Source organism: Peromyscus eremicus, chromosome 4 (genome assembly GCF_949786415.1).
Source record: "Peromyscus eremicus chromosome 4, PerEre_H2_v1, whole genome shotgun sequence".
Taxonomy (NCBI): Eukaryota; Metazoa; Chordata; class Mammalia; order Rodentia; family Cricetidae; genus Peromyscus; species Peromyscus eremicus.
This window is the reverse complement of record NC_081419.1, coordinates 47,896,269-47,917,631: the sequence shown is the minus strand read 5'-3', so window position 1 is coordinate 47,917,631 and position 21,363 is coordinate 47,896,269. Positions and strand designations below refer to the sequence as shown.

The 21,363-nt window shown below is 42.5% G+C and overlaps 1 protein-coding gene across 1 annotated transcript in view; it reads left to right on the top strand.

Moving 5' to 3' along the window:
* Nucleotides 1-2,631: 2,631 nt before the first annotated feature.
* Fastkd1 (FAST kinase domains 1) overlaps nucleotides 2,632-21,363 on the top strand; it is a 28,992-nt gene continuing 10,260 nt past the window's right edge. The window contains exons 1-9 of the mRNA XM_059259179.1: nucleotides 2,632-4,032; nucleotides 4,603-4,671; nucleotides 8,815-8,940; nucleotides 9,366-9,767; nucleotides 11,400-11,510; nucleotides 12,516-12,647; nucleotides 13,927-14,413; nucleotides 16,504-16,618; nucleotides 20,586-20,714. Coding sequence (XP_059115162.1) covers nucleotides 3,698-4,032; nucleotides 4,603-4,671; nucleotides 8,815-8,940; nucleotides 9,366-9,767; nucleotides 11,400-11,510; nucleotides 12,516-12,647; nucleotides 13,927-14,413; nucleotides 16,504-16,618; nucleotides 20,586-20,714 — 1,906 coding nt within the window. The 5' untranslated portion in view covers nucleotides 2,632-3,697. The remainder of the gene's footprint in view (nucleotides 4,033-4,602; nucleotides 4,672-8,814; nucleotides 8,941-9,365; nucleotides 9,768-11,399; nucleotides 11,511-12,515; nucleotides 12,648-13,926; nucleotides 14,414-16,503; nucleotides 16,619-20,585; nucleotides 20,715-21,363) is intronic.

The following is a 21,363-nucleotide window of genomic DNA, read 5'->3' as shown; positions in this document are numbered from 1 at the left end:
GCTGGCCTCAAAATCACAGAGATCTGCCTGCCTCTGCCTAGTGAGTGCTGAGACTAAAGGCGTGTGCCACCACCCCCAGCCTGATTGATTAAAGAAAATATTGCAGTCTTAAATAGGAACACATACACAGCATGATAATAAGTCTGCGGAGTATGGCATGGCTTCCTTTGGGGGTGATATGACATGTAGCTGAGGCTGAGTTGGTCGTCCAGAAAGAACTTGCACATTTGAAGGAGACACTACAGGAAAAAGACATGTGAGTGCTTTTCTCCATACTATACCTGATTTGGCAAGAAAAGGGGAGGATTAGATGGAGATGTTGACTTGAAGTTCTTACAGCTGGCAGACCAGAGGAAAAGATAGTATAAAATCAATCTAAAGAGCCCTTCCTAGGATCCAACTTGAAATCCATGGAAGAATCAGAAAGAAAGGAGGTAGAAAAGACCTGAAGTATGACCTTTAATACAGGAGGGGAAATCCAAGATTTAACATGTAGACTGCAGCCTTAATAATGGCTGGAGTAGATCTGGGTGGTGATAGCACATACCTTTAATCCCTACACTCATGAGGCAGAGGCAGGCGAATCTCTGAGTTTGAGGCCAGCCTGATCTACAGAGTAAGTTCCGGGACAGCCAGGGCTACTCAGAGAAACTCTGTCTCAAGGAAGCAAAATAAATAAATTAATTAATAATAATGGCCAAGTAAAGGAAACTAAGAGTATCAGAGCACACTCTGCCTTTCAGCTTTTTGTATTGAGAAAGGCTTTCAAAGAAGAAATGAAAGAGCCTTTTACAACCTGGCTGAGAGGCTGGGTGACATCAGGATGGGTGGAATCAGTCTGAGTCCTGTGAAAGTGGAGAAACTGAGAAATATAACTATTCATCCCTTCTTGAGGCAAAAGCTGTATAATCTGAAGCCATATGAGGGAACTGAATCCTTGATAGGCTGGCTCAAATGAATCATTAGGGACAGCTGATTGTCCTTGGCAGTAGTTACCATTAACATCAGGGACTGAAAAGTAATAGAGGAAGGACAGACATTGCTAAGGAAATTGAACATAAGACAAGTGTTTGATGTGTAGTTCACCAGGTCAGATTGGTCTGTGTTCACAGAAAAGTTGAAAAATAATTCAACAAGAACCTCAGGAATTTGCATGGGACTTTTTGCCAAGCCCATAATGGGACAAGATCTTTTGGGGTAGGAGAACCTGTGGCAGGTCTGAATGATGTAGACTAGCGTGCATATTAGGTTCATGAAGCACTAAAGCATTCAGAAGAGAATGAGGGAAAAAAAGAGGGGGTGGAAAGCAATTAATGGAGCCTGTCTGAGTCACTCAAAAGCAAATGTGGGAGGATTGGTGTTAGCTGGAGTTCCTAGGGAAAAAAGTGACAAGAAGCCAAATTCAGTGCTTACAAGCAGTAGGAAAATAACTAAGACAGTAAGGTTGTCCAAGAGATCCCAAACATTACAGGCTATTGCTGTTCCACTTGGTTGCCCCTCAGAGGTGGGGGGTAAGTCTCTATTGTTGAGGATACCGTGCACTTCAGACAAAGGGCTCAGAGGCCCCTGAGCTGTAACTGACCTGAAAGCCTCCTCTCTGCGGACTAGCTTTCATAGTACCAAAAGGCCCCATGCCAGCTTCCAAAGGCAAAGGAAGAAAGCAACCATGTCCTACCCAGTTATGATGCCTACGAGCCACAACAAGAGCCAGCATGTCGTGATAACCCTAAGGTGCATTATTGGCATGCGTATCTTAGTGGTAACTAACAGCTCTCTAATTAGACTTAAGACCGGCCTGGTGCATGTACAGGCCAGAAGAGGGCATCAGTTTCCCTGGAACCAGAGTGACAAGTGGTTGTAAGGGGCCATGTAAGTATTGGGGATGGAACCCTGATCCTTTGGAAGAACAGCCTGTGATCTTAACTGCTGAGCCTCCTCTCCAGTCCTTGTAACAGCCTTAAAAAAAAAACAGATTTACATAACATTTCATAGTATATAATTCTGTTTCGTTCTTTCAATCTATATCTATATCTATATCTATCTACCTATCTACCTATCTACCTAGATAGATAGATAGATAGATAGATAGATAGATAGATAGATAGATAGATAGATATTGGACAATGAATGTGTTCTGTGAAATTACCAATATTAAATGTACTTAATCACCAGGTGCAGATAAAGTATTCATTTTTTAAGCGTTTAAAGAGGTAAAACATACATTTTTCACATGAAGAAATATTTGATGAAAATTTAAAACTATGTATGTGCATCTGTATGTACGTGTGCACGGAGTCAAAGGGCAGCATGAAAGTTGGCTCCCTTCTTCCATGTGGGTCCCTGGTATGGAGCTCACGTCATCATGCTTGGCAGCAAGAGTATTTACCTACTGAGCCACCTCTTAGGCTCTCTAGAATCATCAGAAAGGATATTTTGTAGTGTACGCTACAAATATGTCAGTGCTTCAGAAACTGGGAAACATCTTCATAGTAGAGATGCACTTAAGGGACCCGAGTCTCCTCCAATCACTAAGAATGCCTCTATCAGTGAGAACGAAACTACTAAGCCCAGAATTCCCTGCGCGCATAAGGTCCGCCTATGCCTCTCGCGGTGCCCTTTGGGACATGTAGTGCAAGCTTCCGTGGTGCTTGCCGCTCTGGGGCTGCGTTTCTTCCGCTCTGGGACAGTGTTACAGAAAGATGTTTCTTCAGGAAAGGCTAAATACGCCAGAACGCGACGGGTGAGCCAGAGACGCCAGCCTCCTGCTGCTGCTGTCGAGGGGGACCTTGGATGATCCCTGCCTTCTGAGCCGTCGGGAGCAGCCCTGTCGGGTCCGTGGCGGGCGTGGGGGAGGACTCGCGTGTTGGTCAGCGGCTCTGCCTTCCGCACCCCGCATGGTTCCGCCCGGGACGCACGGTTTAGTTTAGCAGTCGCGATCTCCTTGCGGGTTTGGGTTCTCCACGGCGCAGAAGACCGGGGCAGGGCGAGCCCATTGCCATCTGGACAGGTGGAAGCCACGTTGGCTCGGGGTCAGCGCTCCTGCCGGCCAGGAGCACGGGATACCTGTCACCTGTGAACCGTGGGGCTGTGCATCGCTCACGCCTGCTCACTTCCAACAGTGTCACAAGTCAAGGCCTCGCCTATAGTTAAATGGTTTCCCCAAGGTCACCTTTTCTTAACCGTCGTAGATTGGGATACACAGTGAGACCCTGTCTCCACAAAACGAACAAGCAGGTAGCCTAAAAAACTCCAAACAAACTAGTTTTGATTTTCGTTTTCTTCTGCCGCTTTGTGATCAGATTTGAAAAGAAACTTTTTGAAACTGGGTGCGGGAAGAAACCCTTTTTTTCCTGGATGTTTCATTTTGGATTAAATGTAGCTGGTTCAGACCAAGAACGAAGTCTGTAGTACAAACAAACAAACAAACAAACAAACCCTTGTTACTTCAAATTTGAATTTGGGGGAGTAATTTGATATTAATGAGATAAGAGTAACCAAGGTAAACCAGTTGTTTTACAGATTCTGTTGGGATGGATTTAGAGCCATCAGGATGGAAATAAAACACACGAGTGAAAGCCATTTTTTATACCATCACATAATACCTCACTGCTCGCTACCGAGGGCCTTTTTTACTAAAGAAAAATTGTGCTAACACAAGAAAAGAAGCCTGTATTTTGGAGACCCACCCGTTATAAATATGTTCCATCTAAGAGGCATCTCTCGACTCTCTTGGAGAGCGTTTCAGTTGCGCCCATTCAGCTGTGAGTCACTAGTCATTCGAATGCAGAACTGTACGGATGAAGAGCAAGTATTCGATCTTATTGAAAGAAATACGGCCACGCTTTCAGAACAGCAAGTGGGGTGTGCCTTTAGTGTACTCTGGCAGTTTCAGAAGCAGAAGACCAACTTGGAAAAAAATGTTGAGTGTGTTAGAAACCACCCCCAGTTTCTTACTCTTTGCAATGTAACAACCAATCACATCCAAGCAATGAGTGATGACACTCTAGTGAATGTGTTGTACAGCGTAAAACAGTAAGTTGCTTTTCAATTTATGAAAACAATCATAGTTTATATTTTAATTTTCTAAGAGTCATTTTTAAATGGAAAAACCATTCTTCCAGAAGACAGGTTTTTTGTTTTTTTTCCCCCTTCAGTTTTTCACGACATGGTTTTCTATGTAGCCTTGGCTGTCCTGGAACTCACTTTGTAGACCAGGCTAGCCTCAAACTCACAGAGATCTGCCTGCCTCTGCCTCCTGAGTTTAAAGGTGTGCGCCGCCACCGCCTGGCTGAGTTTTTCTTATAATGTAATGTTTTAATAATATTTGAAAAATATTTTTTGATACCAGTTAGTGGTATAGTTTTGAAAATTAGGAAAGTAGAAATGACTGTCTTTCAGTATGTGAGACTGGTTGGTTGTAGAGTGGAGAGTTGGTTGGAGAAATGTGGTTGGCTAAAGGCAGTGAGGATGTAATAGGTAAGTAGGTTAACTTAGATTAATGTCTAGCAACAAGCCAGCAGTTACTGAGTTCTAGTTTTGCTGATCCATTTGTAGTCTCTTGGCTCTCATCATTAAAAATTACTTTCCCTTGTTTTTATTGAGGTTTGCTGTTGAATCCCATCACCCCCTAGTTGAAGCACTGATTACAGAAGCTTGGAAAAGGCTGGAAAGGTAAGTGCTCTGGGTTTGTTATGTAAGATCAGGTTATCTGTGGCGGTCACCAAAATGAAATACAGTTAAAAATAAAATTTCATAGGAAAAAAATGTACTGGGCCTGAGGATGCAGCTTAGTTGATAGAATGTGTGCTGGCATCCGTGAGGCCCAGGATTCCATCCCCAGCACCACATTAAACCAGCTGTGGTAACGCACTCCAGAGGTGGAGGCTTGTCTTAGTTGGGGTTTCTGTTGCTGCGAAGAGACACCATGACCTTGGTAACTTTTATAAAGGAAAACATTTAATTGGGAGTGACTTATAGTTTCAGAGGCATAGTCCATTATCATCATAGTGGGCATGGCAGTGTGCAGGCAGACATGGTGCTGGAGAAGGAGCTGAGAGTTCTGCATCTTGATCTGCAGACAACATGAAGTGAACTTGTGTTCTACACTAGCATAGCTTGAGCATAGGAGACCTCAAAACCCACTCCCAGGGTGACACACTTCCTCCAACAAGGCCACACCTACTCCAACAAAGCCACATTTCCTAATAGTGCCACTCTCTATGAGGGCCATTTTCTTTCAAACCACCATAAGGCTGGGGATCAGAAATTCAAGATCATCTTTGGCTTCATAGCGTGTTTGAGGCCAGCCTGGGATACATGAGACCCTGTCTCAAGAAAAAAAAACAAAGTTTTAAGTTCAATTAGTTTGAGGATTTTTAGTTGTATAAAGAATATTCTTTCTTTAATAAAGAAAGGAAAGTATTTTAGATGTTCCCTCTTTAACTCAGAGCAGGTTTCAGTATGATTTTCCATATACATATTAATCAAAATGTAAATGCGATGGAGTCGCAGGTAGTGAACTAGTTTCTTTGACCCTTGAAGAATTCTGCTTTAGAAACAGAAGATTCTGATTGAGTCTCCATAAAACAAACAGACAAACAAACAAATAAATTTCGGGGCTGGGGAGATGGCCCGGCTGTTGATTCCCAGCACCCATATGGAAGCTCGCAGCCATCTGTCACTCCAGTTCCAGAGAGTCTCCTCTGGCCTCCACGGGCACAAGTACCACACGTGGTACCTGCAGACATACACGCAGACAAAACACCCATATACGTTAACTAAATAAGAACAACAGCAACAACACACCCCTAGATTTCGAGGACTCTAAAAGGAGAGAAAAGATCACACTAGTTTGGTGACGCTGTTGAGCGTTGTCTGGCTTTGCTGCCACTCCGTTTCTGTGAGTAGGCAGTGACCACAGCTTACAGTCCTTGTCAAAGCTTCTTAAAGAGGTCAGCTTTACACCAGTAACTGTTCCTGTTAGATGGCACCTCTCAGTCTTAGCTTGCTTGGTGTTGCTGTCAATAAATTTTGACTTCACTCCAAAGAAGGAAAGAAAAGGAAGTAAGCTTCAGGTCCACTGATGCTGACAGCATTGTTGCGAACGTACTTTCTAAACTATACAGCTGTGTCCTCATGTGACCATAACTGATCATCATGAAGAAGAATGTAGCCGGGCGGTGGTGGTAGCCAGGTGGTGGTGGCGGTGCCGGCGGCGCACGCCTTTAATCCCAGCACTCGGGAGGCAGACCCAGGCGGATCTCTGTGAGTTCAAGGCCAGCCTGGTCTACAGAGCGAGTTCCAGGAAAGGCGCAAAGCTACACAGAGAAACCCTGTCTCGAAAAACCAAAAGAAAATAAGAAAAAAAAAAGAATGTGAACTCTGTGCAGGATATTCTTGTGAATATACAGCATATTCTACAATACATGTGGGAGGTCCTCCATGTACGAGAGCCAAGACAGTAATAGAACTGGTTTAGGAAGTCTTCTGACTTTTCTACCTAGGAATCTGTGCTAGCCAAAGCCACTGCTAGCAGGGTGAGGCAAATGCAAGTCAAAGAAGAAAACTCACAGTAGGAGGGAGATGGAGGATTCTGAACCACAAGGACCGCAAGGTGCTCTGTGATTGATGAAGATGCCTGTCCCTAAGCCTGGCAGCCTGAGTTGGGTCCTTGAGCCCTAACTACATGGTGGAAGAAGAGAACCAATTCCCATAGGTTGTCCTCTGACCTGCCTACACACACACACACACACACACACACACACACACACACACACTCACACTAATTTAAAAAGAGAAAGAACATCATGCTAGACAGTTCATGGTTGTAATCCCTACACTGGGAAGGTCTGAGGCAAGAGGATTTCTGAGTTCTAGGCCAACCTGAGCTACACAGTGAGTTCCAGGCTATCCAGGACAGCAGAGGAAGACCTTGTCTCAAAAACAAATAACACAGACAATATCACCACTTCCCCCAAATTCTCTTCAGAGTCCCCAGTTCCACTTTGTTATCCCAGAGGTTCTTGCTTCTTAGTTGCTTTTTTTCCATGTTTATTTATTTATTCTTCATTTTGTAGGGGTCATGGGAAGGGTGGGGCATGCACATGTCACTGGTTGGTTGTGGAGGTCAGAACAACTTTCAGCAGTTGTGCGGGATCGAACTCAGCTCAGTCACTGAGACATCTAGCTGGCCTGCAAAAGGATTGTCACTCCTTCCAAAAATTAGGGTTTTGTTGTTGTTTGTTTGTTTTTATATAAATAAAATCCTATAGTATATATCCTTGTACTGGGTTTTTGTATCTAGTTTTCTCAATGTGTTTTGAGGTGTCTTCTATAATATATGTTTCAGTAGTCACTTATTTATTTTTGTTTTTTCTTTTCTTTTTTTTTTTTTTTCTTTCTTCGAGACAGGGTTCCTCTGTGTAGCTTTGCGCCTTTCCTGGAACTCACTCTGTAGACCAGGCTGGCCTGGAACTCACAAAGATCCGCCTACCTCTGCCTCCCGAGTGCTGAGATTAAAAGTGTGCACCACCACTGCCCAGCTGTTTTTTTAATTTTTTTCAAACAGGGTTTCTTTATGTAGGCTGTCCCGGAACTTACTTCGTAAACCAGGCTAGCCTTGAACTCCTAGAAATGCGCCTGCCCTTGCCTCCTGAGTGCTGGGATTTAAGGCATTCGCCACCACCATTCAGCTCAATGGTTCCTTCTTTTTATTGCTCTGTGGTATGTTGTTCTGTGACTGTGGGATTTACCCATTGTAACGGAAATTTTGGCTATTATGTGTTGTGCTGCTATGAACTTCCTTATGTTTAAGATAGATTTTTTTTTTTGTTTTACTTTTTAAAATTATGTGTACATGTGTGCAGGTGCCTGCAGAGGTCAGACAAGGGTGTTGAATCCCCTGGAGCTGGTATGATACCTAGTTGTGAGCCTCCTGATAAGAGAGTTAGGCAGCCCACTTGGGTTCTCTGGAAGAGCAGTATATACTCTTAACCACTGAGCCATCTGTCTAGCCCCAACCCTGATGCTTTTAATAAGCAAAACAAACAATAGCAACAAATTAAAACCTAGTTAGTGGGGACGTAATTCAGTAGTAGTACTTGCCAAAGTATGTCCAAAACCTGGGGTTTGATTTCCAAAACTAACAGAAAAGAAAGGGAAAAGACAGCATTGAAATGCCTTACAGTGCATTTTTGTCTTGTCAGTCACTTGAAGAAACGGGATCATTTTTCCTATCTAGAGATTTTTACTTATTTGCTAATATGCAAATGAGTCAATATTCCATGTTACCTCAAAAAGTTAATAAGTGAAACTCAAATAATTTTGAGTGAGTCTCTTTTAAATCTTTCTGATATACTGGACTTTAAAAGTCTGATCATTTGATACTTTTATAATAATAAATAGTCAACTCACCTTGGAAAATTTGATGTTTTTTATTTTTATTTTTTGTTGTTTGTTCTTTCAAGACAGGGTTTCTCTGTGTAGCCTTGGCTGTCCTGGAACTTGCTCTGTAGACCAGGCTGGCCTAGAACTCAGAGGTCCTGTGAGTTCTGCCTCTGCCTCCCAAGTGCTGGGATTAAAGGTGTATACCTGGTTTGAAATTACTTTTTTTTTTTTTTTTTATGTTGAGGATCAAACCCAAACCTAGGGCCTGGCACATGCTGGGCACACAACCAATCACTGACTTATTCCCAGCCCTTGAAAAACCTTTACCTTGTATTAGTAATATATTAGCATTTTTGTTGCTTATTATTTTACGACTGCATTGTGTGTTCTAATTGATACTAATGATCTCACTCGAATTTCTTTTAATAGGTTTGATACTAATGTGCTGTCAGTATTTTCCAATTGCCTGGCTGATCAGCATTTGTATTTCAGCCCATTAATGGGAAAAATAGCTGATATTGTAAATAGGAACTTGGAAACCATACAGGACTTAAGGTACACTTATTTGGGGATGGTGGGTGTGTGAGGGTGCTGGGCTTTGGGTGCAGACGGAGATCTGTCAGTCATCATTATAACTGCATCTCTTGTGAGTTCATTATCCTCATCCAATACAACAGTGACAGCAAAAGCTACTGGTATTCTTGAGATCTCTGAAGGAGCTAAGATTTTTAACTTACGAGTTTGCCTGCCATGTCCCCAGCCATCCGTCACATTTTTGCATGTGGCAGCAGAAAACGTGGGACTCCCCGGTCAGAGCCAGAGGACTGTTTCTCACGATGCTAGAAAAAAGTAAAATAAACGAAACAATTTATGGCATAAAGCAATATGCTTGCCAGTTTCTTTCCGTATCTAGTCATTTAATTTAGAATCGGTCATTTTTGTTAGGAATATAAAAGTCTGTGTATCTGTTTTCTCCTCAGGGCCTTGTCTGTCTTGATGGTCAGCATTTCTTCTTTAATATCCCACTGTTTTCAAGAACGACTTGTGAACAAAACGGAACTTCTTTTTGATGCTTTAGATTCTTCCAAGGTCAACACGGCAAGGAGGATATTACTGTTCCTTCGCAATGTCAAGTGTAGTTATTACCCACTCTTAGAGAGGTGTAATAGAGTGTTTATAAGCAATATGAGCCATCTTGACTTGGAGTCCATCAGTAGGATTTTCAGTCTGTATCAGTCTCTGCAGTTCCACAGTTTTGAGTTTACTGATGTGGCTCGAAGGAGGTTAGCTGAGATGATCCCCGGGTCGGCTGGTCACCCTGCAAGCTTCGTCAGATTGTTTACCACGTTGGGACCGGTGGCAGAACCTGAGATAAGGAAACAGTAAGTTTACTTTTCACGTCAGATTCTTCATGTTTTGCTCTCCTCGGAACTCCGAAACTCATCAAAATGACCCCATTCGACTATGGAAGGGGAAATCATCTGTTACACTCTCTTCTTTGGTTCTTCTGACTTCCAACTTTTAGACTACTGGTGTGTCCTACACAGTGGACCAGACAGAAAATGAGGGCCCCACCTAAGTATTAGCCCTTCCTGGGTTCACCCAGAGGCGTGAGACTTGGGACCCAGCAGAAGAGTGTAGGATTTAGTAGTCTAAACAGTGGGTCATTTCACACCCATTATCTTCATCACGTTCGCCATCAAAATCTCCAGGTTGCTTCTGGTCATGGTGTTTTAGCACCAAAGTAGAAACCCTAACTAAGACAATGGTAATGATATCTATGTGTTACGAATATTTATTCCAATTCCAGAACAAATAGTTCTGTTATTAAGAATGATTTAAAAAGAAAAAAGATTGGCAGTAATTAAAAAAATAAATAAATAAGAAAGCACACTCTTGGTTGGATATAGTGGTATCAGGCTGTGATCCCAGTCCTTGGGAGGAATAGTGTGAGTTTGAGGCCACTCTGGGTTACACAGGGAGTCCCAGGCTGGCCTCAGCTGCAAAGCAGGACCCCATCTCAACCCCCCCTCAAAAAAACAAAACCAAAACACTTAGGTGCACAGTAACAGGTGCCCCTACAGCTCGAGTGAGTTTGGTCTGGTTCATCTCCTTTTTTTAAGAAGTTCTGTTTCATAGGCTATTGGTATAGATACAGATATTTGGGATATTTAGTTGGATTTTTTGTTGTTGTGTTGGAAGTTAAATCTCGGGTCTTTCACATGTTAGGCAAGCACTCTTATCTATTTACTTTTTATTCTGAGACAATCTCACTAAGTATCTCAGGCCAGTATTGAACACTTGCAATTTTGTTTCAGCCTCTCAAATAGCTGGATTATAGATCAGTGCCTGACACTTGATTAGCTATGATATACATAGGAATATTTATGATGTTTTGGTTAGAGCTTACTCCATTTAAAACATTTAGATATTGCTAGAAGGTAAGTAAATATTAAATTAATTACAAATACCATTCGCTTTTCCCTTCCTAGACTGAGGCTAGAATTATGTAATGCATATGATTCCCCTACTCAGTATAAGTATATGGAATATTTAGAATTGTAGTTGTCTTTTTAAAATATTTATTTTTAATTATGTGTGTGTGTGTGTGTGTGTGTGTGTGTGAGAGAGAGAGAGAGAGAGAGAGAGAGAGAGAGAGAGAGAGAGAAAGGGAGGGAGTGCAGATGCCCTTGGAGTCCTATAGAGTGTTGGAGTCCTTGGAGCTGGAGTTACTGATGGTTGTGAACCACCTGAAATGGATGCTGGGAACCAAACTCAGGTCTTCTGCAAAAGTAGTACACACTCTCACCTGCAGAGCCATTTCTTCAGCCCAGGAATTACAGCAATCTGTAGATGTATGTGTATGATGAACAGTTTCCCTTAAGCAGGACTTCCAAGGCCTCCATAGTAAGTAGAGGGATCTGTAGTTTTCTATTTGTTACCCCAAAACTGTGAATTAAAACAAATTGGAAGCCAGTTTTCTAACATTTAAAAAAACGTGTTTTTGTTTCTAGGCTTAAATCAGCTCTACTGCTGATGTCAGAGGAGCTGACCAGCCAGCAAGCACTGACAGTGTTGGGAGCGCTGGGAGACATGGAAAGCAGAAACGCGCACCTGATTAAAAAGTAGTCTTTCCTGAAGTTCTTGATGTTCCGGGATGTTTGTGGTTTCGCAACAGTGAGAGTTGTTTACAGCGGTTTTCCTTGCCTTCCCTGATGCAGTTAGACTGGAGCAGGGCACCATAGTGTGCGCGGAGCAAGCGCTCTGCTCTCAAAAGGATGGTGTCTCCGAACACGTGGCTGCCTGAGTACTTGTCTCACGGTTGCCTGCAGCACCGTCCAGTAGCTCATTGGTAACGTGAGATTTAGGAAGGGAAAGAAACCCAATTACGTATACTTAATTTTTTTTTTGTATTATGTGTTCCTTTAGTTAAGTGTCCGCTGTCTCATTTCTCATCACAGTTCCCTCCTCCTCTTCCTCCTCTTTCAATGGCTTTTAGCTTATACACCCCCCCACACCCCCAGGGCCAGAAAAAAATGAGATTGGTGTTGCTAATTGCTAGTAATTCATGGTAAAAATATTCTTGGCAATAGGATGTGGAATTTGATGTCTGTTCTGTGAGCTTTTCTTTCTGTTTTTCCTCTTTGTAATTTGGGAAGTAAAGCTATGCCCTTTGTAGAGAAATATTCTGTAAAAAAATATGTTCATGAGTGTTTGGCCTGCAGATGTGTATGTGTTTGTACCATGTGCATGCCTGGTACCTGGAGAGTCTGGAAGAGGTTGTTGGCTCCCCTGGAACTGGAGTTACAGATCACTGTGAGCCACCATGTGGGTGCTGGATACTAAACCCAGGCCTTCTGGAAGAGCAGCCAGTGCTCTTTACTGTTGAGTGACCTTCCCAGCCCTGAAGCTGTGCTTCCCCCCCCCCTTTTCAAACTCACACTTCATGATTGCTCTTACTTTATTTTAGTTCTTTGTGTTGCTGTCAACATCTTGACAGTTCTGTAAGAACTGAAGAGGGGACATTTGTACGGATCTTTAACATAGAGCAGAATGTGTGGCGTGAAGTCTGTCTAGTGACTGTTCAATAAATAAGTGAATGACCTGCTTATAATACGTGTTGTTTTTAGAATTGCTTCAGTTCTGTATAAACATTTGGATAACTATAAATCGATAGAGCTACTGAAGATGATACAAGCATTGAGTTGTCTGCATTTCCAAAATAAGGAGCTTTTGGTAAAACTTAGAGAATTAATTCTCAGGTAAGACTTAAGTATTTAAAGAATAAAATATTCAATTAGTGCTGCATTTAGAAATCTATCCCTGTTTGCTTTATAGTGTATAAAACAGCTGGAATTTTCTAGACAGAACTGAATGGCTTATTATTAACGTTCTAACGTCTGTGCTATACCTACTGTACTGTACTAGCATGTGCCCCTCGTGTGATCCCACGAGCACTAAAAAACTAAACAAACATATATACAGTTTTCCCTTTACATCCATAACTGAAAATGACCATATTTTCTCTGGATATGTAACATTGTCTTCTCAGTTTTCCATTGATTTGGTTGAGCTAAAATTAAGTATTACTAATTTTACTTTAAGTTTACTAATAGCAAATGACCAATGCACCATGGCTAACGTGGAATATCATGATTATTTTATCTTCTAAGCAATCAGTGGGGTTATGTGTGTGTTTGTTCTTTCTATATAGGAACTCAGAACTCCAAAAACAACACATAATAAAATCACAATGACTCAGTTTTGTATTTAATGTGGATTGAATAATTTCTTCCACACTTCTAAACCTAAAGGTTCCTTAAAGTGGCCAGTCCTGAATTTGTTGTTTAAGAATTACTGTTCTCATAGTGGGATAGTTACTGTGCAGATTTAGAAAAGGAGGAGTAGAGAGTGAGGTCAGGTGTCTGTCTGGTGTGTTTTGAGACTGTATTTCTGGTACACATAACTAAGAAGGAAATTGGTGTTATTGAGGATCTCCCTGTGCCAGTCTATTCAGGGTCGCAATGGCTCTGATGGCCGTGCACACACTGAGCTCAGAGTCTTCCACAGCAGCAGCAGTAGCTCTGGGCATTCTTCTGATGCTGACCTTTTCTTTCCCATTGATGGTGGTTTTGTTTTTCCATGAAGTGTGGAGCATGGTTATGTTACCATAGTCTTTCCTTAGTTACTCCTAATGACCCCGTGAATTAATCTTAAATGAACTGGCTTTCTAAGATTACCTCACCTTTGATGACAATTGTATAACAATATATTTTTGTTTTGTTCTGTTTTGTTTTGTTTTTCGAGACAGGGTTTCTCTGTGTAGCTTTGCGCCTTTCGTGGAACTCACTGTGTAGACCAGGCTGGCCTCGAACTCACAGAGATCTGCCTGCCTCTGCCTCCCGAGTGCTGGGATTAAAGGTGTGTGCCACCACCGCCCATATAACAATATTTTAATTCACATAGCTGGTGTGTTTTTTGTCGTTGCTGGTGTGTTGATTATGTCCCTTTCGTTTTCGCCCTTTTTCCTTTCCATCATAGTCGGTTGGAAGCTAGCGTCACACCAAGTGAGACCTCTGTTCTGGTCTCTGCACTCTCCATGCTTCCCTCTCCTCACCTCAGCGAAACAGCAGTGTCCCGAATTGAAGCGGTCTTACCACAGTGTGACTTCAAGGAACTGAGTGATTTCGTAGTGTCTCTCATGAGATGGATTCAGAATGATCACATATGCTTGGCCAGCACTACCAGAAAGCAACTGAATCTCCTTCAAAAATTAGATCACTGGGGCCACCATCGACTACAACAGTGCAGCAGCTTGGCTCTGCTGTGGGAGGAGCTTAAGTCTTTGAGAGGAGAATGGCTTCACGAGTCCTTTGTTGAGGAGTCAGTTGCTGCTTTACAGCGCCATGTGGATGAAATCGATGGCACCAACGTGGCAAAGATCGCGTCTTTTCTTTCCAAAACTAACTACCTCAGCACTCCGCTGCTCGATAGGATAGCTTCGGTGGTGGTTCAGCAAATCGAAAAGGTGAAATTTAAATGTTAGACATTACTTTTACACTGCTGTCAGCTTCCAGAAGCGCGTGTGCACGCGCGCGCGCGCGCACACACACACACACACACATGTGTATATATATATATGTGTGTGTGTGTATATGTATATATATATATATATTATAAATACTTAAATACTTTTCGAACTTAGATGAGAGTGTGAAGTTTGAAAATTCTAGCTTCTGGTTCACCAGTTTGTTCTCCACTTTAAAGCTACTTTGGAGAGGATGTAATGGCACACTTATAATCTCAGCATTTAGCAGGCTAAGGCAAGGGGATTGCCAAGAGTTTAAGGTCAGAGTGGGCACACAGATACACCTTGTCTCAGACAAAAGAAAACAGCCACCTTGTTCCTCTAGCCGTAGATCTGGAGAGATTAGTATTGGTGAAATTATTAAGGCCACTCCACGTAGTTGAAAGGGAGATTTATTTAGTGATGTAACTTACAAATGAAGGGATAGGTAGGTCGCAGGGTCTGGGAAAGACGCAGCGCAGTCTGGCGGTGTTCTCTGGAGAACTCTGCTTGGTCTACCTCTAGCGTCCAGGGAGGGTCCAGGAACCAAGAGAGCCAGTGCATCCGGATCTCAGGTCTTCAAGGTCCTCTCTTGGCCCCGCCTTGTAAGTGTGACAGTTACCGAAGCCTCAATGGGGGTTGGAACTTCCAGATCAAGGTTGGAATGGCTACCCACTACAGATTAGTGGTCATCCTTTGATTCTGTCAGTCCTTAAGATGTCAGAGGCTTTTTTGTTTCATTTTTTTGAGAAAGGGTCTCACTATGTGGCTCACCAGGTTGGTCTCAAACTCACAGAAATCTTCCTGCTTCTGCCTCCCAAGTGCTGGGATTAGAGCATGCACCACTATGCCCAGCTAAGATCAGAAGTCAGAATTTTTTAATTGGAAGGCAATATTTAGAATATTAGGCTTATTTGCATGGTAGCAAATAACCAATTTTTAATATTCTTTTTTTTTTCTTTATAATCCTGGGTATCACAATTAAACAATTATAGGCCTGGAAAGATGGCTTAGCAAGTAAATAGACTTGCCTCCCAACAATGCAAGTCTGATGGACCTGAGTCTGCTGTTCAGAGTCCTTGTAATAAACATGGGAAGGAGAACCAGCTACACAAAGCTGTCCTCTGACTTACACTCGAGGATGTGGGATGTGGCACACCCACTTATATGCACATCTCACACGCACACACACACACACACACACACACACATTAGAAGTGTGAGATAAGCGTGAAGACTGAGACAATGCTAAGGTATTCACTGACACCAGCATTCCTAAGTTGTCAGTGCGTATTTGTTTTTGGAATTACGTTGGCAAAGCTCCTTTATGGATCAAAGGAGAAGGTACTTACAAAATTACTGTTGTCTGTGTATTAGGATGAGGTCTTTGTTCAGAAGCTAGTATTTTTCACAAATGAACATAAAAATGTCTTACTTGCTTAGCTCTGTGCCCGACAGATGCTTAGATGACTTGAGTGAACACACAGATGAAAAACGAAGTGGATACAGCTCAGTGGTAGAGTGCTTGTCTAGATGCGTGGCCTTAGGGCCAGTCCCCAGTACTGCCAGGTGTCATAGCTCATGTCCGTAGTCTCAGCAATTGACCTTGAGTTTGAAGCCAGCTGGGGCTATGGAGTGAGACCCTGACTCAAAAATACCAAAGGACAGAAATGTATGGGAGAACAGTGCTGGTGGCTGTGAACTGAGGGACTTCTTTGTCTGTAGAGTGCTTATTCTGATGAATGCGCTGATGACATGGAACTAACTGGGGCTGCTTCCTGTCCATTTTCAGTGAGTGGTGTGGAACCTGGAACACGAGGGATTTTCACCTAACGGAATTAAGTTTTAGGCTGGCTGATTTATTTTTCTGTACTAACATTTTTATAGTTACTGATAGGCACAAATTTAAATCAATCATTGCAGGATGCAAAAGTTAATGAGTGATATGTTTATAATCTCATTATAGGCATGTTAGAAAGACTTCATCTAAAATGGTAGATTAAAATTAATTTTGCGGAAGCTTATACTAAATTTTTGTTTTGTTAATACAGATCCATCCTTTTTCAATCCATGCTATTATTCTTCCATTCAGCATTTTGAACTATGATCCACCTCAAAGGGATGAGTTTTTTGGAGCGTGTGTCCAGCGCCTTAATTCTTATGTAGGTAGGTAAAGTGTTTGGCATTATAATGAATGAGTAGATTCTTGTATCTGTGAGCTAAGAGCTGTTACAGTGGCCTTCAATAACTGGGTGTTCATAATAACTGGAAATCCTGTACTACAATGTTTAAAACTGGGTGTGGTGGTTTATTTTTGTAAAACCAGCACTTGGTAAGGCAGGAAGGTTGCTTGTTTGAGACCAGCTTGGGCTATAGAGGTGAGTTCAAGGCTGCCTGGGATGGACATCTATCTGTCTGTCTGTCTGTCAGTCTGTCTATCCGTCCATCCATCCACCTACCTCCCCACCTATTGTGTCTTGAAAGACCCTGTCTCAAGAGAAGTATCCATTTCTCTGAAAATATGAGACATGTAAGAATTGAACAAGGAACACCAGTATAGCCACTGTGTAGACTTGGTAATGTTACTGCTTTGTCATACTTGCTTTATCTCTCTTTTTTTTTTTTTTTTTTGGTTTTTCAAGACAGGGTTTCTCTGTGTAGCTTTGCGCCTTTTCCTGGAACTCACTTGGTAGCCCAGGCTGGCCTCAAACTCACAGAGATCCACCTGGGTCTGCCTCCCGAGTGCTGGGATTAAAGGCGTGCACCACCACCGCCCGGCTTGCTTTATCTCTTGCTTGCTCCCCCACCCCCAGCTATTTCAAAGCATATTGTACTGTATTACTGAAGCATACATCTGCCCACATAAAATAACAATTTTAAATAAATTAAAAAGCAACTATTAAAATGGCCCAAAATTGGGGCTGGAGCAATGGGTTAGAAGTTACAAGTACGGACTGTTATTTACTGCATGGGTGTTTTGCCTGCGTGTGTGTCAATGCACCATGCCTGTACCTGGTGTCCACAGAGGCCAGAAGACAGTGTCGGATCCCTTGGGATTGGAGTTAGAAGGTTGTGAACTATCACCGTGGGTGCTGGGAATTGAACTTGGGTCACCCAGGAGAGTAGCCAGTGCTCTTACCTGCTGAGACATATCTCCAGCCCCTACTGGCTTTTTTAAAGTAAACTTTTTTTGTTTGTTTGTTTGTTTGTTTTTCAAGACAGGGTTTCTTGTGTAGTCCTGGCCGTCCTGGAACTCACTCTGTAGACCAGGCCTCAAACTCACTGAGATCCACCTGCTTCTGCCTCCTGAGTGCTGAGATTAAAGGCATGCACCACCACTGCCCAGCTAAAGTAAACATTTCTTAAGAGCTTGTAGATGTTTATAAATTGTCTGAAAGGTTACTGCTCGGCTGGAGACAACTGTGTCTCTTATTAAAAGTTTCCAATAATGTTTTAGTACTGGAAAAAAATAGTAGGCCTTTGTACTATTGGAAGCAGATAGCAGAGGTTGGGAGTTTCTTTCCTTTTTCCTTCTCTTTGCTTTTGGGGTCCTAATTACTTTGGGTTGGATTGACCCATCCCACTTGTCCATATGACTTGGCAGTTTTAGAGCTGATCTGTCTGGCTCACAGCTCTGTCTTTGTTGTCAGCAGTAGACACGAACTTGCTGCTTGTCAGGTACTGTCCCAGGCACTGGGATGCAGGAGAGTGGAAATGCTAGACTCCTGTTGTATGAGGGGAATGGAAATGCTAGACTCCTGTGTCGTGTGAGGGGAACGGAAATGCTAGACTCCTGTGTTATGTGAGGGGAACGGAAATGCTAGACTCCTGTGTGTGAGGGGAACGGAAATGCTAGACTCCTGTGTTGTATGAAGGGCACTGACATAGTGATGTACGAATCTGTAAGGTCAAGTACTCTTGAACATTATTGCAGGTGTGGAGGATGGAGCATAGTGGAGTGGGCTGTACTGGGGTGGAGCAAGTGCTGATCAGGAACTCTCCCTGCAGATGATTTTCAACTGTGGATTGAATGAAGTGAGGAAATGACATGGCCAGTGGATAGGGGAGAGAGCCCCAGCGGGAGAGAACGGAACAGGAGCTGTGGTAGGAATATGTGTGCTTTCTTCAGTAGTCACAGATTCTTGTCAGGCATGGGGACAGGGAGGTTGGGTAGTAGAGTTCAGGCAGGAAAGACAGCCAGGAACTAGTCTTTGTTGGCTGTGCCTGGTGCCAAGTCATAAGCCAAACAGCTGTGCTCAGGGGGAGCTTCACATCCTGTGTAAGATGCTGGACTCCATATTGGGTGTATTTATATAGACCTGCAGGTGCTCAGGGGGAGCTTCACATCCTGTGTAAGATGCTGGACTCCATATTGGGAGTATTTATATAGACCCGCAGGTGCTTACTGGGAGCTTCACATCCCTTACAAGATGCTAGACTCCATATTGGGTATATTTATATAGACCTGGAGACTCTGTACTAATGGGCTATCTGTATTTTGTGGGATTTATCAGCCAGAGAGTGTCTAATACTACTGTGTCCATTAACAGACAAGTAAAAGAGTACTGTTGTGTGAATGCATGAGGCCATGAATGCATGCATGGCAAATGCTATGTTCTTTTTTAGTAGTAAAGCTGTATGTGGAAGATGAGACTTCCTAAAGACAAACCTAAAGCTGAGGTTTGACGTGCTGGCTCATTTAGTTATAAGTCAACAACCAGAGAGAAATGAAGCTTCACCTTTTCCACATGGTCTCAAACAGAGACTTAGAAATTGGATTTTTTTTGTTTATTTGTTTTGTTTTTGTTTTTTCGAGACAGAAGGTTTCTCTGTGTAGCCCTGGCTGTCCTGGAACTCACTCTGTAGACCAGGCTGGCCTCGAACCCAGAGATCTGCCAGCCTCTGCCGCCCAAGTGCTGGGATTATAGCTGTGTACTACCACACCTGTAAAGACTTTGAATTTGTTGTTTCTGGCCTTCCTGAGAATTGTCTTGCCAGTGGGTCATGGTAGTCTGTCCTGTCTCCTGCATGAGAAATGTCTCTTAATGAGGCAAGTCAGGTGAAGAACTTTCAAGCATCGTCCCCCACTGTGATCTAGGTAGCAGGTAAAGGAGGGCAGATGAGGTCTGAGCACAGGTGTGTGGGTAGCCTGGTCTGGAGACCCGCAGGAAGCACATGGGTCCGGGCACTGCCCCTTCCGAGTTAACCCCCTCCCTGCAGTTAGTTGCTAATTCTGCGGCCTTGGACAGTTTCTCCCTCAGTGTCTCCCTGCCAGATGCTCATTTGTCAGGCGGAGCTGGGACCTGGTCCTGCTGTAGACAGAGGTGAGGTTGAATGAGTTCATGTATATGAGGTGCTCAGCCCAGGACTCAATCCGTTCTGAGAAAGACTCTAGTATCCAGAGACTGAGATTACTCTCACAGATCATTGTCCTTGTGTGTTGGATTCTTTCTCTTTTGAAGCAGTTTTTACAACCTTTAAAGTATAATAAAGGTAACATTCATGGTATAAGAGTTGAATTACACAGATTGAATTGCCAAGGGAAAAGTACTGAGATATCAAGAAACACAAGCATTGCTACAGTATTCCCCACACTATTTTATTTTATTTTGCTTTATTTAATTTAATTTTTTATAGACAGGGTTTCTCTGTGTAGCCCCAGCTATCCTGGAACTCACTCTGTAAACCAGGCTGGCCTCAAACTCACAGAGATCTGCCTGCCTCAGCCTCAGCCTCCTGAGTGCTGAGATTAAAGGCGTGTGCCACCACTGCCTGGCTTGCTTTAATTTTTTGAGACGGGGTCTCACAGTGTAGCCCTGGCTGGTCTGGAACTCAGTATATAACCAGGGTGGCCTCAAACAGAGATCCTCCTGCCTCTGCCTCCTGAGTGCTGGGATCAGAGGCATGTGCCACCGTGCCTGGGTCAACAGGACTTCTCTCTTGTCCATCTTTCTTACTCTGTCCCTACCCCAGAATTAATGTTGACTTATAATCATATAAATTTTGTGAGTGCGTGTTGATATGATTTATTTTCTTTTTTTATCATTAAAAAAACTTTAGCTTTAGCTGAACAGCTTATCTATATGTATATGTGAAACAGCTGTACATTATAATTTTTAAACTTATTTTTTAGGTACATTGGATCCTGTTACATTAGTGTTTCTTGGTTTTTCTTTGGCCACACTTGAATATTTTCCAGAAGATCTACTAAAGAAAATGTTTAACATTGAGTTCTTAGCCAGATTAGATTCTCAACTTGAAAGTATGTATCTGCATTTTATTTTTAGAATTTATTAAATGTATTTTATATGCAAGTGTCATTTGTGTCCATACTGAAGCATTTAAAGGCTAATAACATTATTTCCTGTTTTTGTTTTTTGTTTTTTTTTGTTGTTTGTTTTTGTTTTTTCCAAACAGTGTTTCTCTGTGTAGTTTTGGTGCCTGTCCTGGATCTCGATCTGTAGGCCAGGCTGTCCTCGAACTCACAGAGATCCTCCTGGCTCTGCTTCTCGAGTGCTGGGATTAAAGGTGTGTGCCACCACCACCTGGGACATTATGTCCTGTTAATAAAAGCAGTTTATGATTGACCAAGGGGTGGTTTAATGATAGAATGCTTGCTTAGCATTTGTTAAGCCCTGGGTTTCATCTCCAGGATGGGAGGGTGGAGATGTGTGTATACATATATATATGCAAATATACTTGTAAATATATATAATATACAGTACGTATATAATACACGTATATATACAATATGTATATAATATATAATAAATATATATATATATTATCCGTGGATTCAGCATTTGGGAGGCTGAGGCAGGAGGATGGTTGAAAGTTTGAAGCCGACCAAGCCAGCCACGACTTTATTGAGATCCTGTCTTAAAAAATATAAAATTATGACTATTATAGAA